We start from the raw sequence: 18,617 nt of genomic DNA on the forward strand, positions 1-18,617 counted from the left end.
ACCTATTAGAGAGTAAGTGCTTAGAACATGAGCCTCTGATGATACTTCAAATTCAGAAAACCATACAAATTAAGGATTGAATAATAGTAAGCCAAAAAAAAAAAAAAACCCCAGCAAGTTCTGTAAAACAGATTATTTGATAAAAACTGGAATTAGCAGAATTTATATTTTCCCTGTTTTCTTTTAAATTTTAGAGATTTTTTTAAACAGAAGGAAGCACTTCAAATCTTTAGGTTAAATAGTTTTAGTTGTAATTATATATATTGAGAGTTTCCTTCATTCTAACCTTGATATCTAATCTTGGTTTTTATCAGTTATATCATAATAATTATTCATGAAAAAATAATTAATAGAGTAAAAATAGATAGGAGGAAACCCCAAGGGGGGGAACTTGGATTCTTAGAGTCAATAAGGAGCTTGTGGAAACTGTTTTGGACAGGGGATTCTAAATGCAGGGAATATTATGACATACCCTTATCTTCCTTTAAGTGTTTCAGATAAATTAAGTCTTTCTTTATTTTAATATTGAAGTGTGTGTGTGTGTGTGTGTGTGTGTGAAGTGTGAGTGTGTGTACACAAGGGGCAATAGGAGGAGGGTGAAGGAGGAAGAGAAAGGGAGAAGGGAAACAGAGATGCAGAGACAGAGAGAAAAGGAAACAGAGAAGGGTAGAAAGATGGAAGAAGAGAGGTTTTTTTTGTCGTTGTTGTTGTTGTTGTTGTTGTTGTTGCTGCTGCTGCTGCTGCTGCTACAGTAATTAAATGCCCTGAGAAAACCAATGTAAGGAATAAAGGAAGTATTTTTACCTATACTAGAGAGATCATTTCCATCATGGCAGAGAAGAGAGGCAGAGAAGGTTTGTGGCAGGGAAAAGTCTGGTTAGTCACATTGCATTCACACTTGAAGCAGAATATGAACAGAAAGTGTGACCAGGTTATTAAATCTCAGCACCCATATTAATCACACATTTTCTGCAGCAAGGTTTCATCTCCTAGATATTACTCAGCCTTCTCCAATGGTACCACCAACTGGGCACTAAGTGTTCAAATATATGATATCCTAAGGGCATTCATATTTATACCACAACAGTATATATTTTAGTAGTCTCCCTTCTTAGGGCTTCAAAGCCAATGTTCAAATCAGTGTGGCAATCTCTAGGCTTTGTGTTTACACACAGATTTCTTTTCAGTATTTACCATTTTTAGAAGCAAAGTTTTAAATATTATTTTGCAAAACAAAAACAAAGAAACAAAAACAAAACAGAGGCAGGCAAATTTCTGAGTTTGAGACCAGCCTGGTCTACAGAGTGAGTTCCAGGACAGCCGGGGATACACAGATAAACCCTGTCTAGAATAAACAAAACCAACTAACTATTATCTTGCTATCTTCTCAAAAGAAAAAGGCATTTCTAACTACTACCTGTCCTGCTCAAAAGATGCATTTAAAGAAAAATATAAGGACTAGCAGTACAGCTCAGTTAAAAATAGCCCCCATGTGAATTCTTCATTTTAATAATATTGGTCCTTATATACATTTTTAACACTTTCAATCCTCCTGCTTACTGAATCTGACTCCAAAATGTTTCAGGACAGAATCAGACCATTATGTGTCCCTTAGTCCCTTCTAAATAATTGACTTCATTTGCTGTACATTATGAAGAATTTCAAGGCAAGCAGTGATATAAACTAGTAGAAATGATTAAAGAGAAGTAGGAAGAGATGAGTTCATTAATTGGGAGTGCAGGCTGAGCTGTAGGCTGTCTAGTTTGTAAGAATGAATTGGAGAAATAAACCACTTAGAGGAGAAACCCTGGAAACAAAAAAATCCCAAACACTGATTTAGATCTTCAAAGGAGCCTAAAATGACTGGTTCATGACCTAGAACACTGTGAAAAGCCATATGTCAATCATCCCACAGGTAGTGACGTATACTAATTGGATGTGGTCAAGAAAGTAAGCTGAGGCAGTCTCTGGATGGTCCTTTCTTCCCTCTCAGCTCTGAACTTTGTCTCTGTAACTCCTTCCATGGGTATTTTGTTCCCCATTCCAAGAAGGAACAAAGTATCCACTCGTTGGTCTTCCTTCTTCTTGAGTTTCATGTGTTTTGCAAATTGTATCTTGGGTAGTTTAAGTTTCTGGGCTAATATCAGCTCATCAGTGAGTGCATATCATGTGTGTTCTTTTGTGATTGGGTTGTAAATGAAGAAAGTATCTAATAAAAAAAAGAAAGAAAAAGAAACTAAGCTGGTAAAGATCCCTTCCTCATCTTCCCATCCAGAATGACAGCAGGTTCACCCAAGGCTATGCATCCTTTGAGGCTAAGACTGCAGTGGTGGGAGAGATTATAGTTCACAGAAATAATCATGTAACTAAATAAATGTGCATGTTTCCAAATAAAGATCAATAACAGGCAAATCAATCAATACTGCCTTAGATCAGTAGCAGGAAAATCAATACCCAGATTTTCATCTAACACAGTGGTTCTCAACATTCCTAATGTTCCGACTCTTTAATACAGTTCCTCATGTTGTGGTGACCTCCAAACATAAAATTACTTGTTGCTACTTCATAACTGTAATTATGCTATGGTTACAAAATATAATGTAAATATACAACATGCAGGATGTCTAACATGGGACCACCAGACCAAAGTATTCGCGGCCTAATGGTAGAAAGGAGAACCCAGTGATTACGGACTTGTGCATCATATCCTCTATTTGGACAGCACAGTGGTCGAACCTAGCATGATTCCCAAATGTGGGAAACTGAATTTATGTTGATTAAATAATAAAAATAGGTAAAAATAAACTAATAAGTAAGTCATTCTGCTGAGAGAAATACTTTGGTCATATGCTATAATAATAAGGCAGGACAGACACTAATAACTAAATAGCAGAGTACTAAAGAACCTGTAACTGCAATTCTTTTTCTTTGGGGATATGCTTATGAAGACAGTCATTTAGGGAGACATTTCACAGAATTTGGCATAGAAGATGATACACAGTTTCCTACTGATTCATCATTCTCTACTTCTAAGCTCAATGTAAAATGATCAGTGCTCAGGTTATAAACTGATTAAAATAGATAAAAATATTTCAGCTCTGTTATAATGCACCATCAAATACTGTGCAGATGCATATTATCCATGTCAAACAGTATGTTAAAAAGCAGGTACCATCTGGTGGCTGTGAGTTCCCCAGGAATGTCCTTGTCACGAGACCAAGTTGCAGGGAGTCCTATTGCCAAGTTGTGTCTTGGCAGGATACCACTTATCAAAATCTAACACAAAGAAACAGTGTTTTCTGGCAACCTACACCTTAATTGTACTCAGGCCATTAGTTTACAATGACAAAAAGAATAATTTGTCCCTCAAGACAAATAAAAAGGGTGCAGGGAAAAACAAGTGCCTACTGAGGCATTAAGAGAGAAGCTAAACTGACTTTTAATGAAGAGTGAAACTCAAAAGAAAACGGTATCAATTAAAATTAGCAAATTGTAATAATTGTCTCCTTAGAGGGAGAGAATGTGGCTTAGCCTGAAAATATGATGACACTTGAGTGAAATATGTTATGCAACTCAAGAAATGATTTTATTCTTGGATAGGGCTTTAGAGAGAGACACAAGGTTTGTACCCTAACTCAACAGGACTTCTTGGTTGCCTTGTCACAGATGGAAGCCAGAGTTACCTCAGGCAATTTGTTCATCTCATTTCATAAGAAAAAGAGAAGTGCTTGTGGGGTGTGTTGCAGTTGGTTGAAGTTCTCTGCCTCATAGTAATTTTCATTCATGAACTGTGATGCCTGCATCTTAAGAATATATGAGAATAAGACAAAACTTACAGCATAACTGGGAAACCATTCTGAATTACACCATATATACCCCCTCCACAGAACACACATGGTCTCTGGACACAGTGGAATCTAGTTATCATTTCTTTATACTGAGACAGAGTGACTGTTTGTTTCTTAACTAATGCAGGAAAACAAAAACAAAACAAAATCTCTTCCCGACTTAAATAATTTCCATATTTAAAAACAACCTGACATATGTCCAGTCATATTTACTAGAAAGTCAAGCTGGTATTTCTCTGTTCATACTACATTGTCTAAAGAGACTGGTTGTGTTCTAGTCATACTGTAATATGATATAATACTGGTATTGTTGGTGATATTTAGCCACACTATATCTGTAGGTCATGTAACAATATGGAAATGATTAAATACATTGTAAGTCCTAGCAGATTTTTCCAAGAATATAACACCCACAGGGAATTTCTACTCTGTAGAATAACTTATTTTAGTTATCAGGTAATTTTCATGCTAAATTTCTTATCAGGGGGTAAAAAAAAAACAAGGAAGTATGGAATTAAATCACAAGATTGTTGCAAAAATATGAAAATGTATCATGACCTTATAGGATGAATTAATGGCTTCCTCATATCTTTCCTTGACCCACACTAATTTTTCATCTTTGGGGCATACTGACACTACCATTGTATATGTTCTATAAGCCCCTAAAGATAAATGCTCATTATAATTCTCAAAAGATAGCCTGGGTCAAAGAATACTAAATAGAATGTCCAATAAGTGTTAATTCAGTTAAAATTCTATAAACCTGGGATCCAAAGAAAAAATTTACTTACATCCCAATAATCACATCACAGAGTAAAACATACCAATTTAAATGGTTGTTATCTGAATTTGAATTTGAAATCATCATTGTTATATTATTGCTGCTTTCATACCATCAACACATCAATACTTGTGTACCATCAAAATCATAGACAGCTTGAGCACAGCTGTGTCTAAAGTGCTAATCTGGACACTGGTGATAAACAGCTGAGCCTTGTAACTACCAGATGGTTTCTTTATCAGGTGGCAAAGGAAGAAGTCAGAGAGACCTGCAATATGCGAAAAACCTCAGCAAACCATTTTTTGGTTGAACATGGAGAAGCACAGTGCTTGAGTCTTGAGGATACGCTGCAGACTCATATTTTGAACAGTTGGTCCCCAGTTTATATCACTATTATGACATATATGGAACTTTTAGGAGGAGAGCCTGTATGACAGTTAGGTCACTGGGAGTGTGGGGAATTTGGGAGTGACCAGCACTCTTGTATCTAGCCTAGCCCTTTCTGTTTCCTCTGTCACACACTCATGAACTCAGGTATGCCTCCTCTGCCATAATAGACTGTGTCTTCTCAAATCATGAGACAAAATAAATCTTCTATCTCTTAAGTTGCCTCTGTTGGGTATATTGTCATAGCAACACAAAAGTAATTAACACACGTGGAATAATGTGTAACTAGAGAGTGGCTACAAGGAGCTTAGAGCGATCTCTGATAGACTTCAACCCTATTATCACAAGGCTTACAGTTTTCCCAAAAACCATTTAATTTGGAGCTGGACCACATACCTCCAGCGAATAGGTAGACATAAGATCCAGAGTTGGTAATTGGGCTAATATCAAAGCTTGGAACCAATAAGTCTGAGATAAAAATGTGGCTTTTTTTTATTTCTTATAGCAATAACATAAAAATGGATCCACTGGGGTATTGTTTTGTTTTGTTTTGTTTTGTTTTGTTTTGTTTTGTTTTGTTTTGTTGGGATGGGATTTTGTGTACTCCAGTTTGGCTTCAAGCTCTCTATATAGCTATTGATGACTTTGACCTCTGATCCTCTTGCCTCTAGCTCCTGAGTGCTGTGATTACAAACCTGTGCCACCACTTCAGGTTTTATGTGGTGCTGGAGATTCAACCCAGAACTTTATGCATGACAGGCAACCATTCTAACAACTAAGTCATAACCTCCGTCTTGGTGCTAATAATATCTGAAGATCATATGTTTGTAACTCTAATCCTTGCTAAAGTGGTGGCTTATCACTTACTGCAATTATTTTCCAATGCTTCTGTCTCAGAATATCTTTATACTCTTAAGAGTTACTAAGGACCTTAAGGAAGTTTTGGAATTGATATTTATAATAGAAATTAAAGCAGAGGTTTTTGAAAATTTTACTTTGAATTCATCTTTATTTACACATGCATATATTGAGTATAAATGTTGTCATTTATGAAACTGTTATTGTATTAAAGTCAGAAAATTTTCATTAGTTCACAATTTTATAAATTTTAAAGTTTGGCTTTAATAGTCAGCTCTACTTCGTATCTTCAATTTTCAGCATGTACACATGAGAGAATGCCAGAGAAAATGGACAAAGTTTGTCAAAATATCATTATGTAAATGGTTTTGATCCTCTTGATCTTCTGGAAACTTCTCCATCATTCTCAGAGTCCTCGAGCCACAGTGAGATAATAGTTTTCAGTGTCGGTCCTCATGGCTATACACTGAGAGAAATGAAATTAAGATTCAGAGATCACAGAAAGATCTCAGTGCATTGTCTGAAGTGTAACGGGTACTCAATACTATTGCTCATAGCTGCTGTCTGCAATCCTTCACAATCACTGTAAGAAAAAAAGGTACACGCTGGCACTGGGAGAGTTCTATCATCTCAGGAAGAACAGATCTAATGATACACAAAGCCATGAAACTGTAACAACTGCAAAAGATTGGATATTGTGTTTGGCTTTATCTGAGTTTCATTATCTTCTAGAGACTTGAGGGATTGTGGAAAAGTAATTGGCTGGTCTAGACGTTGTTCTTCAAGCTCATTAGGTACAATCTTTTTTTTTTTTTGTCTTCTAAACAGAAGATGCTGGCCTGCCCACCCCTCAGGGAGAAGATACATTGTTATGATGTCATATAGTTTCTCTGGGAATTTGAACTCTCGCTAGAGACACAGAAGTGTTTTGTCCTCTGACTGTAAATTGAACTATGCACCTGGGGTTCTTTGGAGACATTTCAGTGAGTCCCTTTATCGTCCTATATTTGATTTCATCTCCTGAAGGCTGTCAGGAGGAATAGAATTCTACACATGTTTTAGAGGTATGGTTCTCTTCTCTATGGTGTTCCTTCTAACTCAAAGTATCTTCTTCAAAATATCCAGTACTAACATCTCTTCTTACTAAAGAGATTCGTTTGAACTGGAAAGTGGCTTTTGGTGTGGGTAGCTGAAACACAACAGTAGAAACACGGCATTAGAAATCACCACAGCAGTGTCAAAAGGCTGTCATTCCTGGGTGAGGCCCTGACTCAGAGTGCATTGCAAGAAATTAGAAAAACATGGCTCACCTTATTGTCTTGCTGTGCTGTACACAGGGGTCCCCCATACTCACTGGCATCCCTCACCCTCTGTCATCTACTGTGATGTGACCATAGCGAACAGAGCATCACAACTGTCTTAAAGAGAGGAGGCCTAAGAATGAAGCACCTCCAGAACCTGAAATAGTCAAAGACGACCTTATTTTTAATGGATTAAATGAAGATATTAATGTCCAGAAAACCTATTTCAAAGAATTGAGTACCTGTTGTACTCATTTGTTTTCTGAATCAGTTTGCTAAATGAATTTGTCATGTAATTACTTAATTTTCAAATATTTCTACTTAACATACTATTGTGATAACTACTAGACTTGAAGTAGAATCATTTTCTGGCATAAAGAGAGATGGAGAGTCAGACACACACAGAAAGAGAGAGAGAGAGAGAGAGAGAGAGAGAGAGAGAGAGAGAGAGAGAGGGAGAGAGAGGGAGAGAGAGAAACAGAGTGAGAAACAGAGAGAGAGACAAAAACAGAGAATGAGCCATCAGCCAACTGTACAGAAAAAGAAATCAAACTCCAAGCTGGGTAAAAACTCTTGGTGGCAAGTCTATCTAGGGCAGTGGTTCTCAACACCATAACATTTTTGTTACTACTTTATAACTGTAATTATGCTACTATTATGAATCATAATGTAAATATTTGTGTTTTCTGATGATCTTTAAAGGGAGGCCTCAACTCACCAGTTGAGAACTGCTGGTTTTGAGGAAAAACTATTCAAATTCACCATAAAAACCTTTTTTTGTTGTTACTGATGTGGTTTTATTCAATTTATTGCAAATATAAAAATTTAGGCATTAATCTTCCTATGAGATAGCAATATTTTCAATATTCTTGAATAATTTCAATAGTATTGTTTTCTTTTTGCTGAGAAGTTAAAAGTAAGTGAGTAAAAATCTTTAATGCAGATGTTACTCTTCTCTACTTAGCATAATATAGGAATATTCTTTAATTCTACCCAAAATAGTTTTGCACACATTAGCTATTATTCTCCTCAATATATCCAATACATTTATGGAAATTAAAGAATCTGTTATTTCATCTCTCTGCATCATTGAGAATGTGTTTCTCAAAGAAATTTATACAACTGATCTTTTTCACCTAAGCTTGGTGATTGTAAAAGTTTATGAGACGATAATACGTGTATCTTCAAGTCTACTCTCATGTAACTATAAAGTATTTCCTCCAAAAGCTCCAAAATTCTTCCTATGAAACTTTCTCAGAGCATAAATTCAAAGCATATATAAGATATTATTTAGCCTCTCTAAAGTTCATATTTTTAATGTGTACAAAAAAAAATCACATCTGCAAAGGGAGTCTACTAAGATAGGATGTGAATATAGCCCTTGGAATTCATCACTCAGTCCATAACAGATATCATTACACATAAATATGACCCTTAATTGATGTATACAATATAATACATTTCATTGACATATGTAGGACATAGCATAAGATATTTAATTCATAACTGGAATTGCACTGTCTGCTTTACAAAACATTGATGAAAGCCACATATGATAAAAATGAAATTATGAACAACCAGTATTTTAAATGTTAAAAGTTTGTTAACTTGTATTTTCCATATTGGTACAGACTCCCCTTACTGTTTAATGTGAGTGCTGAGTCAAAGTGTTCCAAACCTCATCCTTCCTAGAAGCAGAATTTCTTCTAAAGCTAGAAACTGGAATTGAAAAGAAAAACCCTAGTGTCTGTGTGTGTGTGTGTGTCCTGTTCTTTCTAATCAAGGTATAATGACATCTAGACAAGAAGTATAAAAAGTGGCACTGAGATAGTCATTTCATGTGTAACCACATGCATCTTGAAAAGTAAGAAGCACAAAGTTTGCATAAAATAAGCCACTTTCCTTGACTAGGGAGTGAGTTGAATGTAGAACAGGTAAGAATTTCATCTTAGTAACCAATGACTACACATCACAAACCAGGTTGCATATCAGCTTTGTAAAGAATGGTATTTAAGGTAATTTTTTTAAAATAGCATCTAGTATCATGCCAAGATAAGAATGCTCACAAAGTTGGTTCTAGATGTGTTTCATCAAAGTATAAAGAACTATTGTCTCATTGGGATTCACTATTAAAATGAGACAATATAGATTATTGTCTCATTTTATTCATAGAGTAATGACAATATAGAATATCGTCATTACAAGATAACAACTGCTAGATTGAACACCCTTCTGGCTGGTTACTTAAGTAGTAATCCATAATATGCCTAGATATTTTCCTGTCTTGATATTCAGATGACTTGAAATAGATACTTTCATATATAAGTGAATGGACTGCATTGATTGAGCCCTTAAAATCCTATGACTACAATAGAATTTCATGAAATAAGACAACTCCACTGTGTGTATAAATATAAATAAATATATATATCTTCCATTATTATTACCAATAATTGAGTTAACAAGATAACCAATAATAGCTAAAACAAAAAAATTGAAAGATATATATGTCTGCTATACAATGAAATTAATGTATTTATAACTGTTAGTAGATATCCAAGAAATTGTTTTGAAAAAATAATATCTGTACAATGGAAATAGATGGAAAGAACTGTGTTTATCAAATGATCCAACTTAAGTTTTTCTCAACAAGGGAAAAATTAGCATCTTGTATCCATACATAATGCATTGAGGACACTTTTTGTATAAAATGAATAATCTAAATCAAAACATGAGAAATATTCAAATTTTCAACTTCAGGGACATCCTACTAAAAATCTCCTATTTACTGTTCAAAATGTTAATATTTAGAAAAACACATAAAGGCCAAGGACATATATGAATTACAAAGATACTAAGGAGAGATTATATTAAATATAATGTGAAAGATTAGACTAGGTCCAGTGTGGGTAGAGATATTAGAGAAAACAAAGATGTAGGCACTGAATTTTCTTGATTTTTATAGTTATAGTTATAGAATTATAAAATTTCTATACTTACAAATTCAAATGGCTCAAAATATTAAGTGTGTAGAGACAGAGTATATGATCAAAAAGACATCACTGTATGGTGAATCTGAGTGAATGTACATGAGAGTTCTTTGCATAATTCTAAATATACTTTTTTGGTTTTTGGCTGTCCTGGAATTCACTCTGTAGACCAGGCTGGCCTCAGACTCAGAAATCCTCCTGCCTCTGCCTCCCCAGTGCTGGGATTAAAGGTGTGTGCCATCACTGCCTGGCAAATATACTTTTTAACTATTTGAATGTGCTTTTCTTAATAAAGTTTCAGAATCATAATGGCTGCCAGGAAGTGTGAAATAAGAGGAAGCACTGAACTGACTCTGTACTTGTTTTACAATGAGTAAATTCAGTTTTCATTTACTGTTTAGCTCTGGGCTTTCAGTCTCACATCACCACTACACCAGCTCTCATATAGGAATGGGAGCCAACCAAACATGGGTCACAGACTTCATCCTCGTGGGACTCCAGCTCAGCGCAGGTATAGAAATGTTCCTTTTCTGGATCTTCTCCCTGCTGTACATCTTCAGCCTGCTCGCAAATGGAATAATCTTAGTAGTCATCTGCCTGGACCCCAAGCTGCACACCCCTATGTACTTCTTTCTTTCTCATCTGGCCATTCTTGACATATCCTATGCTTCCAACAATGTCCCCAAGATGTTGTCCAACCTTATAAACCAGAAAAGAACCATCTCATTTGCCCCATGCATCACACAGACATTCTTGTATTTGGCCTTTGCCGCTTCGGAGTGCTTGATTTTGGCAGCCATGTCCTATGACAGGTTTGTGGCCATCTGCCACCCCCTACACTACACTGTCATCATGAGTTGGAAAGTATGTGTGGCCCTGGCTGTCACATCTTGGTCATGTGGATTTAGCCTCTCTGTGGCACACACAATTCTCCTGCTAAGGTTGCCCTTTTGTGGGCCCCAGGAAATAAACCACCTCTTCTGTGAAATCCTGGCTGTTCTCAAGCTGGCCTGCGCCGACACTTTGATCAACCAAATCGTCATCCTAGCTGCATGTGTTTTCGTCTTAGTTGGACCCCTTTGCTCAATGCTTGTATCTTACACGCACATCCTCTGGACAATCCTGAAAATGCAGTCAAAGGAGGGTCGCAGGAAGGCCTTTTCCACCTGTTCCTCCCATCTCTGTGTGGTGGGGCTCTTCTTTGGTATAGCCATGTTGGTTTATATGGTCCCTGACTCTGATCAGCGAGAGGAGCAGGAGAAAATTTTGTCACTGTTCCACAGTCTCTTTAACCCAATGTTGAATCCCCTCATCTATAGTCTGAGGAACACCCAGGTGAAGGAAGCCTTCCACAGAGCACTGCAGAAGAAGAGATCTGTGTGAGGGGCACAGAGAATGTGAGTTGGATAGGGCCATGCTACTGAAACATGTGGTTAACTAAAGCAAAAGTCAAGGAGATTTCCCAACTAGAAGAATGATTTTATTTATTTCTTGTTGTTTGTTTGTTTGTTTACTTATTTTTGAGATAGATTATCACTATGTGGCTCTGGGTATCCTGGAACTTACTCTATAAATTAGGCTGGACTTGTATTCACAGAAGTACGCCTGCCTCTATCTCCCAAGTCCTGGAGTTTGAGACTTGTTCTACTGTGCCTTGTTGGAATTCTTGTTTTAAAATATTGTAATTGCTCAAATTCTAGCTCTGGAAATAGGTCCAAATAACAGGGAAATTATGTATTTATAATGGACTCTATGAATCCAATTTCTAGATTGAATTCCAATATTGAGAGCCACTTTTATTTACAGACTGGGAGAGACTGAAACACTATTCCTCACTCAAATTTGCATCAATTATTCACATTTTGTCTCCAATTATTAATTTTTAAGTAAAGCTAATTAAACACCAGAGAAAACAGAAGAAATAAAATATTAGAGGCTAGAACATATATAAATAAAATCAAAAATTGAAAAATGATATAACTAATGGTAGCTAATGGTTTTTTTTTAATCGACAAAATTGCCAAATAGTAGCTTGATTGACCAGCAGCAAGTCTACAGAATAGATAGGGATGAAGTGCTGGAGTGGTGGCTCAGTCACGAAGAACATTTGCTGCATGAGGACCAAGGTTTGGATCTCAACACAGATACAAGAGAAGCTGGGTGTGGCTGTACACACTTTTGTACCCCAAAGATCTAGGGGTCAGAAACAGAAGAATTGCTAAAGTTTGATGGCTGACAGTGAAACTTCTGTTTCAATAAGGGACCCTGTTTCAGCAGAGAGTGTTAAAATAGGGTCCCTAATACTCACATCTCTAGCCAGTCCACACATTCACACACAAGCTTATACACAAGCAAATACAAGTGGAAAACCACCAAATAACACTAAAATTACCACTGTAAAGAAACATCATTTCCAATTTAGCAAATATGTAAAGAACTGTGAGACAATTCTCTGAACAACTGTAGAGAAACTTTTCTATAAATACTGAATTTACCAGTGTATTAAATGATCCAAAATAGATTGATAGCATATAAAAATAAACTAATAAATTTAAATCTTACCAGATATAGCTATAGACCACATCAGTAGCTTGGCAACCTACAGCAGAGCTTTAAAAGAAGAACTAATATTATTTCTTCATAGAAGTTTTTAAATAGAAGGAAAGAGAACATTTACCAAGTCCTTCTGTGAGGTCAGTGTCATTAATAAAAAAGACATCACAGGAAATACAAATTATAGGCCATTTTATCCTTCTGTATATACACAGTCTCAACCCAAACCAGAAACCAGAACCTGAAAACAGGAAGCATCAAATACTATAACCAAGTGAGATTTATTGCAGGGGTGCAGTAGTTTGCACATATGCAACGCAATCAATGTACTGCGAAATGTTAAATAAATAAAGGAAAAATATAATCTCTCCTTACCTTTATTAAAAAGTAAGTGATAAGTTGATCACTTTCTCATAAGAAACACACATTCAACAAGCTCAGAACACAAGGCAAATTCTTTAATCTGTAAAGGGTTACATGGAAACACCATAGTTAAAATAATAACTGTTAAAGACCAGATGATTTCCTTTCAACTTAAAGGGAACAAATTTAAGAGTATTATCCTACATTCCTTTTATTCATCACATGAAAAGGAAGACAATTAAATGATAATACATTAAGATTCAATCTACTGCACTTATAATGCCAGCCATTAAAAATATCATTGGCAACAAATGATGGCAAAGATGTGGACACAGAAAACTCCTATACACTGCTGATAGAAATAGAAACCAGTCCAGATACTGTGGAAGTCAATAAGGAAGTTTCTCAAAAATCTAACAGACATCCCATCTACAGCTCAGCATTCATCTGTACCACCCTTTCTTAGCCCCCAAGGCTCAGGGAAAATTTCAGAAGAGGGAAATGAAGAATATAAGAGATGGATAATAGAGGTATGCTGTGAAATGCTGAAATATTGTCACTATGCACATGAGCACACAAAAGCTATGGTTACCTGTGCAGGATCACACAACTTAAAAATCCCAGCACATGATTTTATAAAGCTAGGACAGAGTCAGAAAATCATAAAAGAGCTGTGAGCAGAAGAGTAACAATAGATCCCATAATTTAACAGGATCACTACAGATCCTAAGCTGAGTTAAACTAAAGAGGCTCTTGCAAAAACACAGATGATAAAAGAAGGTGGCAGAGACAAGGGTAGCAATAATAAAGACTAGATGAAGTTACATTCTGGATCATTTGAAAAACAGAGCCAACACAGAATGCTGATGAGTTAGGTAGATGTAAACTAGTCTAGCAACTACAGATATAAAGAAGAGAAGAAGGAAGAGATGGAGAAAGAGGAAGAAGAGGAGGAGGAGGAGGGTATCTATGTAAAAGATTCCAGCACATCACAGAGATAGTTGTGCATCAATGTTTATTACAGCATTGTTCATGACACCTAAGTGATAGAAACAAACAGAGTCTCCAATAACAGAAACATGAACAAGAAAAGAGTGTATATGTAAGAAAAGGAAATCTTTTTCAAACAGAAAAGAAGAATAAAGTTGCTGTTTATAAGGAAATGCATGCAACTGGAGATAGTTGTATTAAGGGAGTTTGGCCAGTCTCAGAAAGACAAAAGTCATGTGTTTTCTTTCATTTGTGATTCTTGGATTTTCTTTGGTCATATAAAACCATGAATGTGTCTATAAAATGGCATTAGAAGTGAATACAGGGGAATAAAATGAGTGGAAATAAATGAGGCAAGAGGGAGAGGGGAGGAAGGGTAAAAAGTGAAAGGAAGGAAAGAAAGAGCAGCTTGGGGATAGGTTTATTACACAAAGTAGACCTATAAAAATTATGTTAAATAGATAAATACATAAAACAAAAAAAAATGTCAGCATAAAGAGGCAAAGGTATCCCAAGGCCCCACTTTTACCTATAGAGACGTTAACACTTGATAGCTGCTAAGGATCTGAGACTCATTTTCTGCCATGTACCAGAGCGTGATCTCATGGCATGCTCATATGAACAACACTAACTGAACTAAGTGTATGAATAAATAAATAAAGTAAATAATAGAGACATGAAAGTGGGACAGAGATGTGATGGAAGGGCCTGAGGGGAGCTGATGGGATAGTAGAAGGTGTGTATATAAGAAACATCATATACATATATGAAATTGTAAAAGATTAAGAAATATTATTTTTAAAAGAAGTATCTAAGAAATAGACTATTGACCTTAAGACTTTCTGGATGTATTCACTGCTTTATAAGTAAGTGTAAAGGAGGCATATGCACTACAAAGTTTTATTCATTTAAACCCACAGATACAGATATAATCTGACCCTGCTATACTACTCCTGAATATTTATGCAATGACTCCAAGTCAACATATCACAGACATAATCACACATTAATGCTTATTGCAGTACTGTTCACAGTAATAGCTAAGTTGGGAACAAATGTGGTGTCCAACAACAGATGGATCTACAAGTCCGAGGGCCTCTACATCCCTACTTACACAGCTCCAGATCTGTGCTTAGGGATGAAAGGTTGGGTTCCTAAATACCATTCAATAATTTAGACCTTTTCATTTAAGCTCACTTTCCTACTGCCTTACAATTAGCTTGGAACTCAGTCTAAAGGATTTATGGCTGAAGGGATTAATTTAAGATTTTATCCACAGCCAATAACCAGGAATAATCTCTTCATTTGCCAGTATACATCTTAGAAGCAAGAAGACTGAAACGAATCGATAATTCACAAAGCTACAACAATCTGTATATTGATGTAGCTATGGTCTCAGGCATGACTTTGTACAAGCATGTCCTATTATTTATGAAAATACAAATATTCTTCCATAGGATCTGAAAGTCTTATATATACAGCTTCATCAGGCACAGAAATAGAAAGAGTAAGCCTCTGTGGGCTAGAATTACAGTGGGTGGATTCTTCCTGTCTCTAAAGGAACCATAATTTTTTCACACACTACATAAAGCTCTCATGACAATTGAAAAGGTGACCTGTGGAGGTAATAAATTCACACAGCTTTCTCTTCTAAAAAGCAACTTGAAGAGCCATAGACCTTCTTTATCAGTTTGAAACGAGCAGCAAGGCTTCCAACGTCATCACAGAATCACAAAAATGTTTACATTTTCTGAATGAAGGTTTACTAGGGTGGGTCCTTCTACAGCAGCCTTCTCTAGACACCCAGGCTTCCTCAATTGTTTGGTAAGTTCTGATGATCTATGATGTAATTTCCATTGTATGTTTGCCTTTATTGTCACAAAATTACACTTGTTCTTAGTGTTCAAATTCTGCCCTTTGGCAGTTACAATAAGAAAAATTGATAAGACATACAAATGTCTATTGGCATATTACACAGTAATATGTTAGTACAGAATTGCAATCAATGTATTCGTGTTTATTTTTGGCTCTTAGAGTGTTTTTTTAAATGAAAAATAGGCTTGTGTTCTAAATGAATTTCTAAAAAGCATTATGAACAAATTAAGTTTTTTAATGGGCTCAGAATGACATTTATAAGGACTTGTCATGTAAGTATACAAATGTGTGTTTATTTTGTATAAACTTACTATGATACCAAATAGAATATGAACAATGGGGAGGTAATAGTTTAATTATTTATACCTCTACACTAAGAATAAAGTTATAAAAATAGTGGGAAATCAATAAAGACCTGTATATGTTTTTATTTTCACCTTTCTGGGCTACTTACTTCTCTGATAGTATTAAGAGAGGTCAACGATAAATTAGATGTTTTGATTAATGAGATCTTTCAATCATAGAATAGTGTGCCTAATTAATTGGAGGATTATTACTCATTGCTATACATCCAGGTAAGTGAAATTCACATAAAATAATAGGATGAAATGCATGCAGCAGAGCAGGGGGGAGTGTGTTTGTGTTCGAATTTTTTACTGTGGAGTTAAAAAGATAAAGAGATGATGTGGTCCCATTAGGCAGTGGCAAAATTTTCTGTAGCATTTCGAACAGAAAATTAGCCACTTCAAGCCACCTGCAGAGATGGCACCTAAAACTGTGTTTAGAGTATCTGTCAATATTGAGAGCCAAAAAAACAAGGGCACTAATTCTGTTGTCATGCCTGAAAAACAGCACAATACAAACCAAAATGCTCATCGAAATGTTAATTGTGAAGCACTAAGTGACAAAAAGGGTTTTCACTGAATCTAAGCCTTTACACTTAAATAGAAAGTACTTGGTGAGGTTTTTATTGTACAGTGGGAAATGTCTGTGGGAGTGAATGATGGGGAATGAGGCTGTTTTGCATAATTAACCTTGGAATACTCCACCTGACTGACCCCTTTCCAGTCAATACTGAAAGCAATGCAGTTGTGAAATGCAGGCCCATCATTTTTTCTAAGTAAAAATAATTAGGGAATAAATAACTGAATAATGTAATCCAAAATATGTAGATTTATTTGAAAATTGTAGTGTAACCTGTAGAATCAAACAAAATGTTGACTAACATTAAAATGGGTATACTTGTTATGAAATTTTAGACTCATCAAAAATGTTAAAATTGTTAAGCAGCAAGATGACTCAGGGATGTAAGTTAGCATCACAGAAGGCTATGAGGAGAAAACCAACTCCACAAATTTCTTCATCTATGTGTAATGCACCCACACAAAAAAAAACATGTACATATTCACAATAGTAATAATTTTAAAATATATGTGCATGTATCAAAATAAATCTTTAAAGCTCCATTTAAACCAAAAATTCCATTCTGTGTCTTTATTTTGCTAACATACAAAAGATATGAAGTAAGTTAATACAAATTCATACTTAAGTCTACTCTTAAGCCAGTCATGAATTCAGTTTCCTCTGTCATAGGGATATGGGAAACAATATGACATTAATCACAGAGTTCATCCTCCTGGGATTTCCTCTCAGCCCGAGGATGCAGATGCTCCTCTTTGCCCTCTTCTCCCTCTTCTATGCCTTCACCCTGCTGGGGAATGGAACCATCGTGGGGCTCATCTGCCTGGACTCCAGACTCCACACTCCCATGTACTTCTTCCTGTCTCATCTGGCCATCGTTGACATTGCCTATGCCTGCAACACAGTGCCCCAGATGCTGGTGAACCTTTTAGATCCAGTGAAGCCCATTTCCTATGCTGGTTGTATGACACAGACTTTTCTCTTTTTGACATTTGCTATCACAGAATGCCTTCTCCTAGTGGTGATGTCCTATGACCGGTATGTTGCAATCTGTCACCCACTCCGTTACTCTGCCATCATGAGCTGGAGAGTTTGCAGCACCATGGCAGTGACTTCCTGGATTATTGGTGTTCTGCTGTCTTTGATCCACCTCGTGTTACTTTTACCCTTACCCTTCTGTGTGTCTCAGAAAGTGAACCACTTTTTCTGTGAAATTACAGCTATCCTCAAACTTGCCTGTGCAGACACACACCTCAATGAGACGATGGTCCTGGCTGGGGCAGTGTCTGTCCTTGTGGGGCCATTCTCCTCAATTGTGGTCTCTTATGCATGTATCCTTGGTGCTATCCTGAAGATCCAGTCAGAAGAGGGTCAAAGGAAAGCCTTTTCCACCTGCTCCTCCCACCTCTGTGTGGTCGGATTGTTTTATGGTACCGCCATTGTCATGTACGTTGGACCCAGACACGGGAGCCCAAAGGAGCAGAAGAAATATCTTTTGCTGTTTCACAGTCTTTTTAACCCTATGCTCAACCCCTTGATCTATAGTCTCAGGAATTCTGACGTGAAGAATACATTGAAAAGAGTGCTGAGGACACAGAGAGCTTTGTGACAAGTTTATAGCATCATGTTTTCACTGTGACAGAGAATGCTACCCTCTCAAGAGGGTTCTAACCATCCAGAGCATATGCATTACCTTTACTTAGCATTGAATACATCCATTAGATGACTGACTCAGTAGCTGTGGGAGGAA

General features: G+C 36.3%; 2 protein-coding genes and 1 long non-coding RNA gene across 4 annotated transcripts; 2 read left to right on the forward strand and 1 right to left on the reverse strand.

Annotated features, from left to right (window-relative positions):
• Positions 1 to 6,009: 6,009 nt before the first annotated feature.
• Positions 6,010 to 18,414, reverse strand: 1700024N05Rik (RIKEN cDNA 1700024N05 gene). 2 transcript variants are annotated; one of them, NR_126471.1, is made up of 4 exons: positions 18,120 to 18,414; positions 13,094 to 13,181; positions 7,185 to 7,332; positions 6,010 to 6,340 (listed from the first exon to the last, which is right to left on the reverse strand). It is a non-coding gene; the product is annotated as an RIKEN cDNA 1700024N05 gene (long non-coding RNA). The 2 variants fall into 2 exon arrangements; NR_126472.1 differs by lacking the exon at positions 18,120 to 18,414 and adding an exon at positions 15,750 to 15,872.
• On the forward strand, positions 10,616 to 11,548 carry Olfr437 (olfactory receptor 437). The gene has a single exon (NM_146296.1). It carries the CDS (start codon positions 10,616 to 10,618, stop codon positions 11,546 to 11,548), a length of 933 nt encoding a protein of 310 aa, NP_666408.1.
• Positions 17,544 to 18,476, forward strand: Olfr13 (olfactory receptor 13). The gene has a single exon (NM_146652.1). It carries the CDS (start codon positions 17,544 to 17,546, stop codon positions 18,474 to 18,476), a length of 933 nt encoding a protein of 310 aa, NP_666863.1.
• Positions 18,477 to 18,617: the final 141 nt, after the last annotated feature.

Source organism: Mus musculus, chromosome 6 (genome assembly GCF_000001635.26).
Source record: "Mus musculus strain C57BL/6J chromosome 6, GRCm38.p6 C57BL/6J".
Classification (NCBI taxonomy): Eukaryota; Metazoa; Chordata; class Mammalia; order Rodentia; family Muridae; genus Mus; species Mus musculus.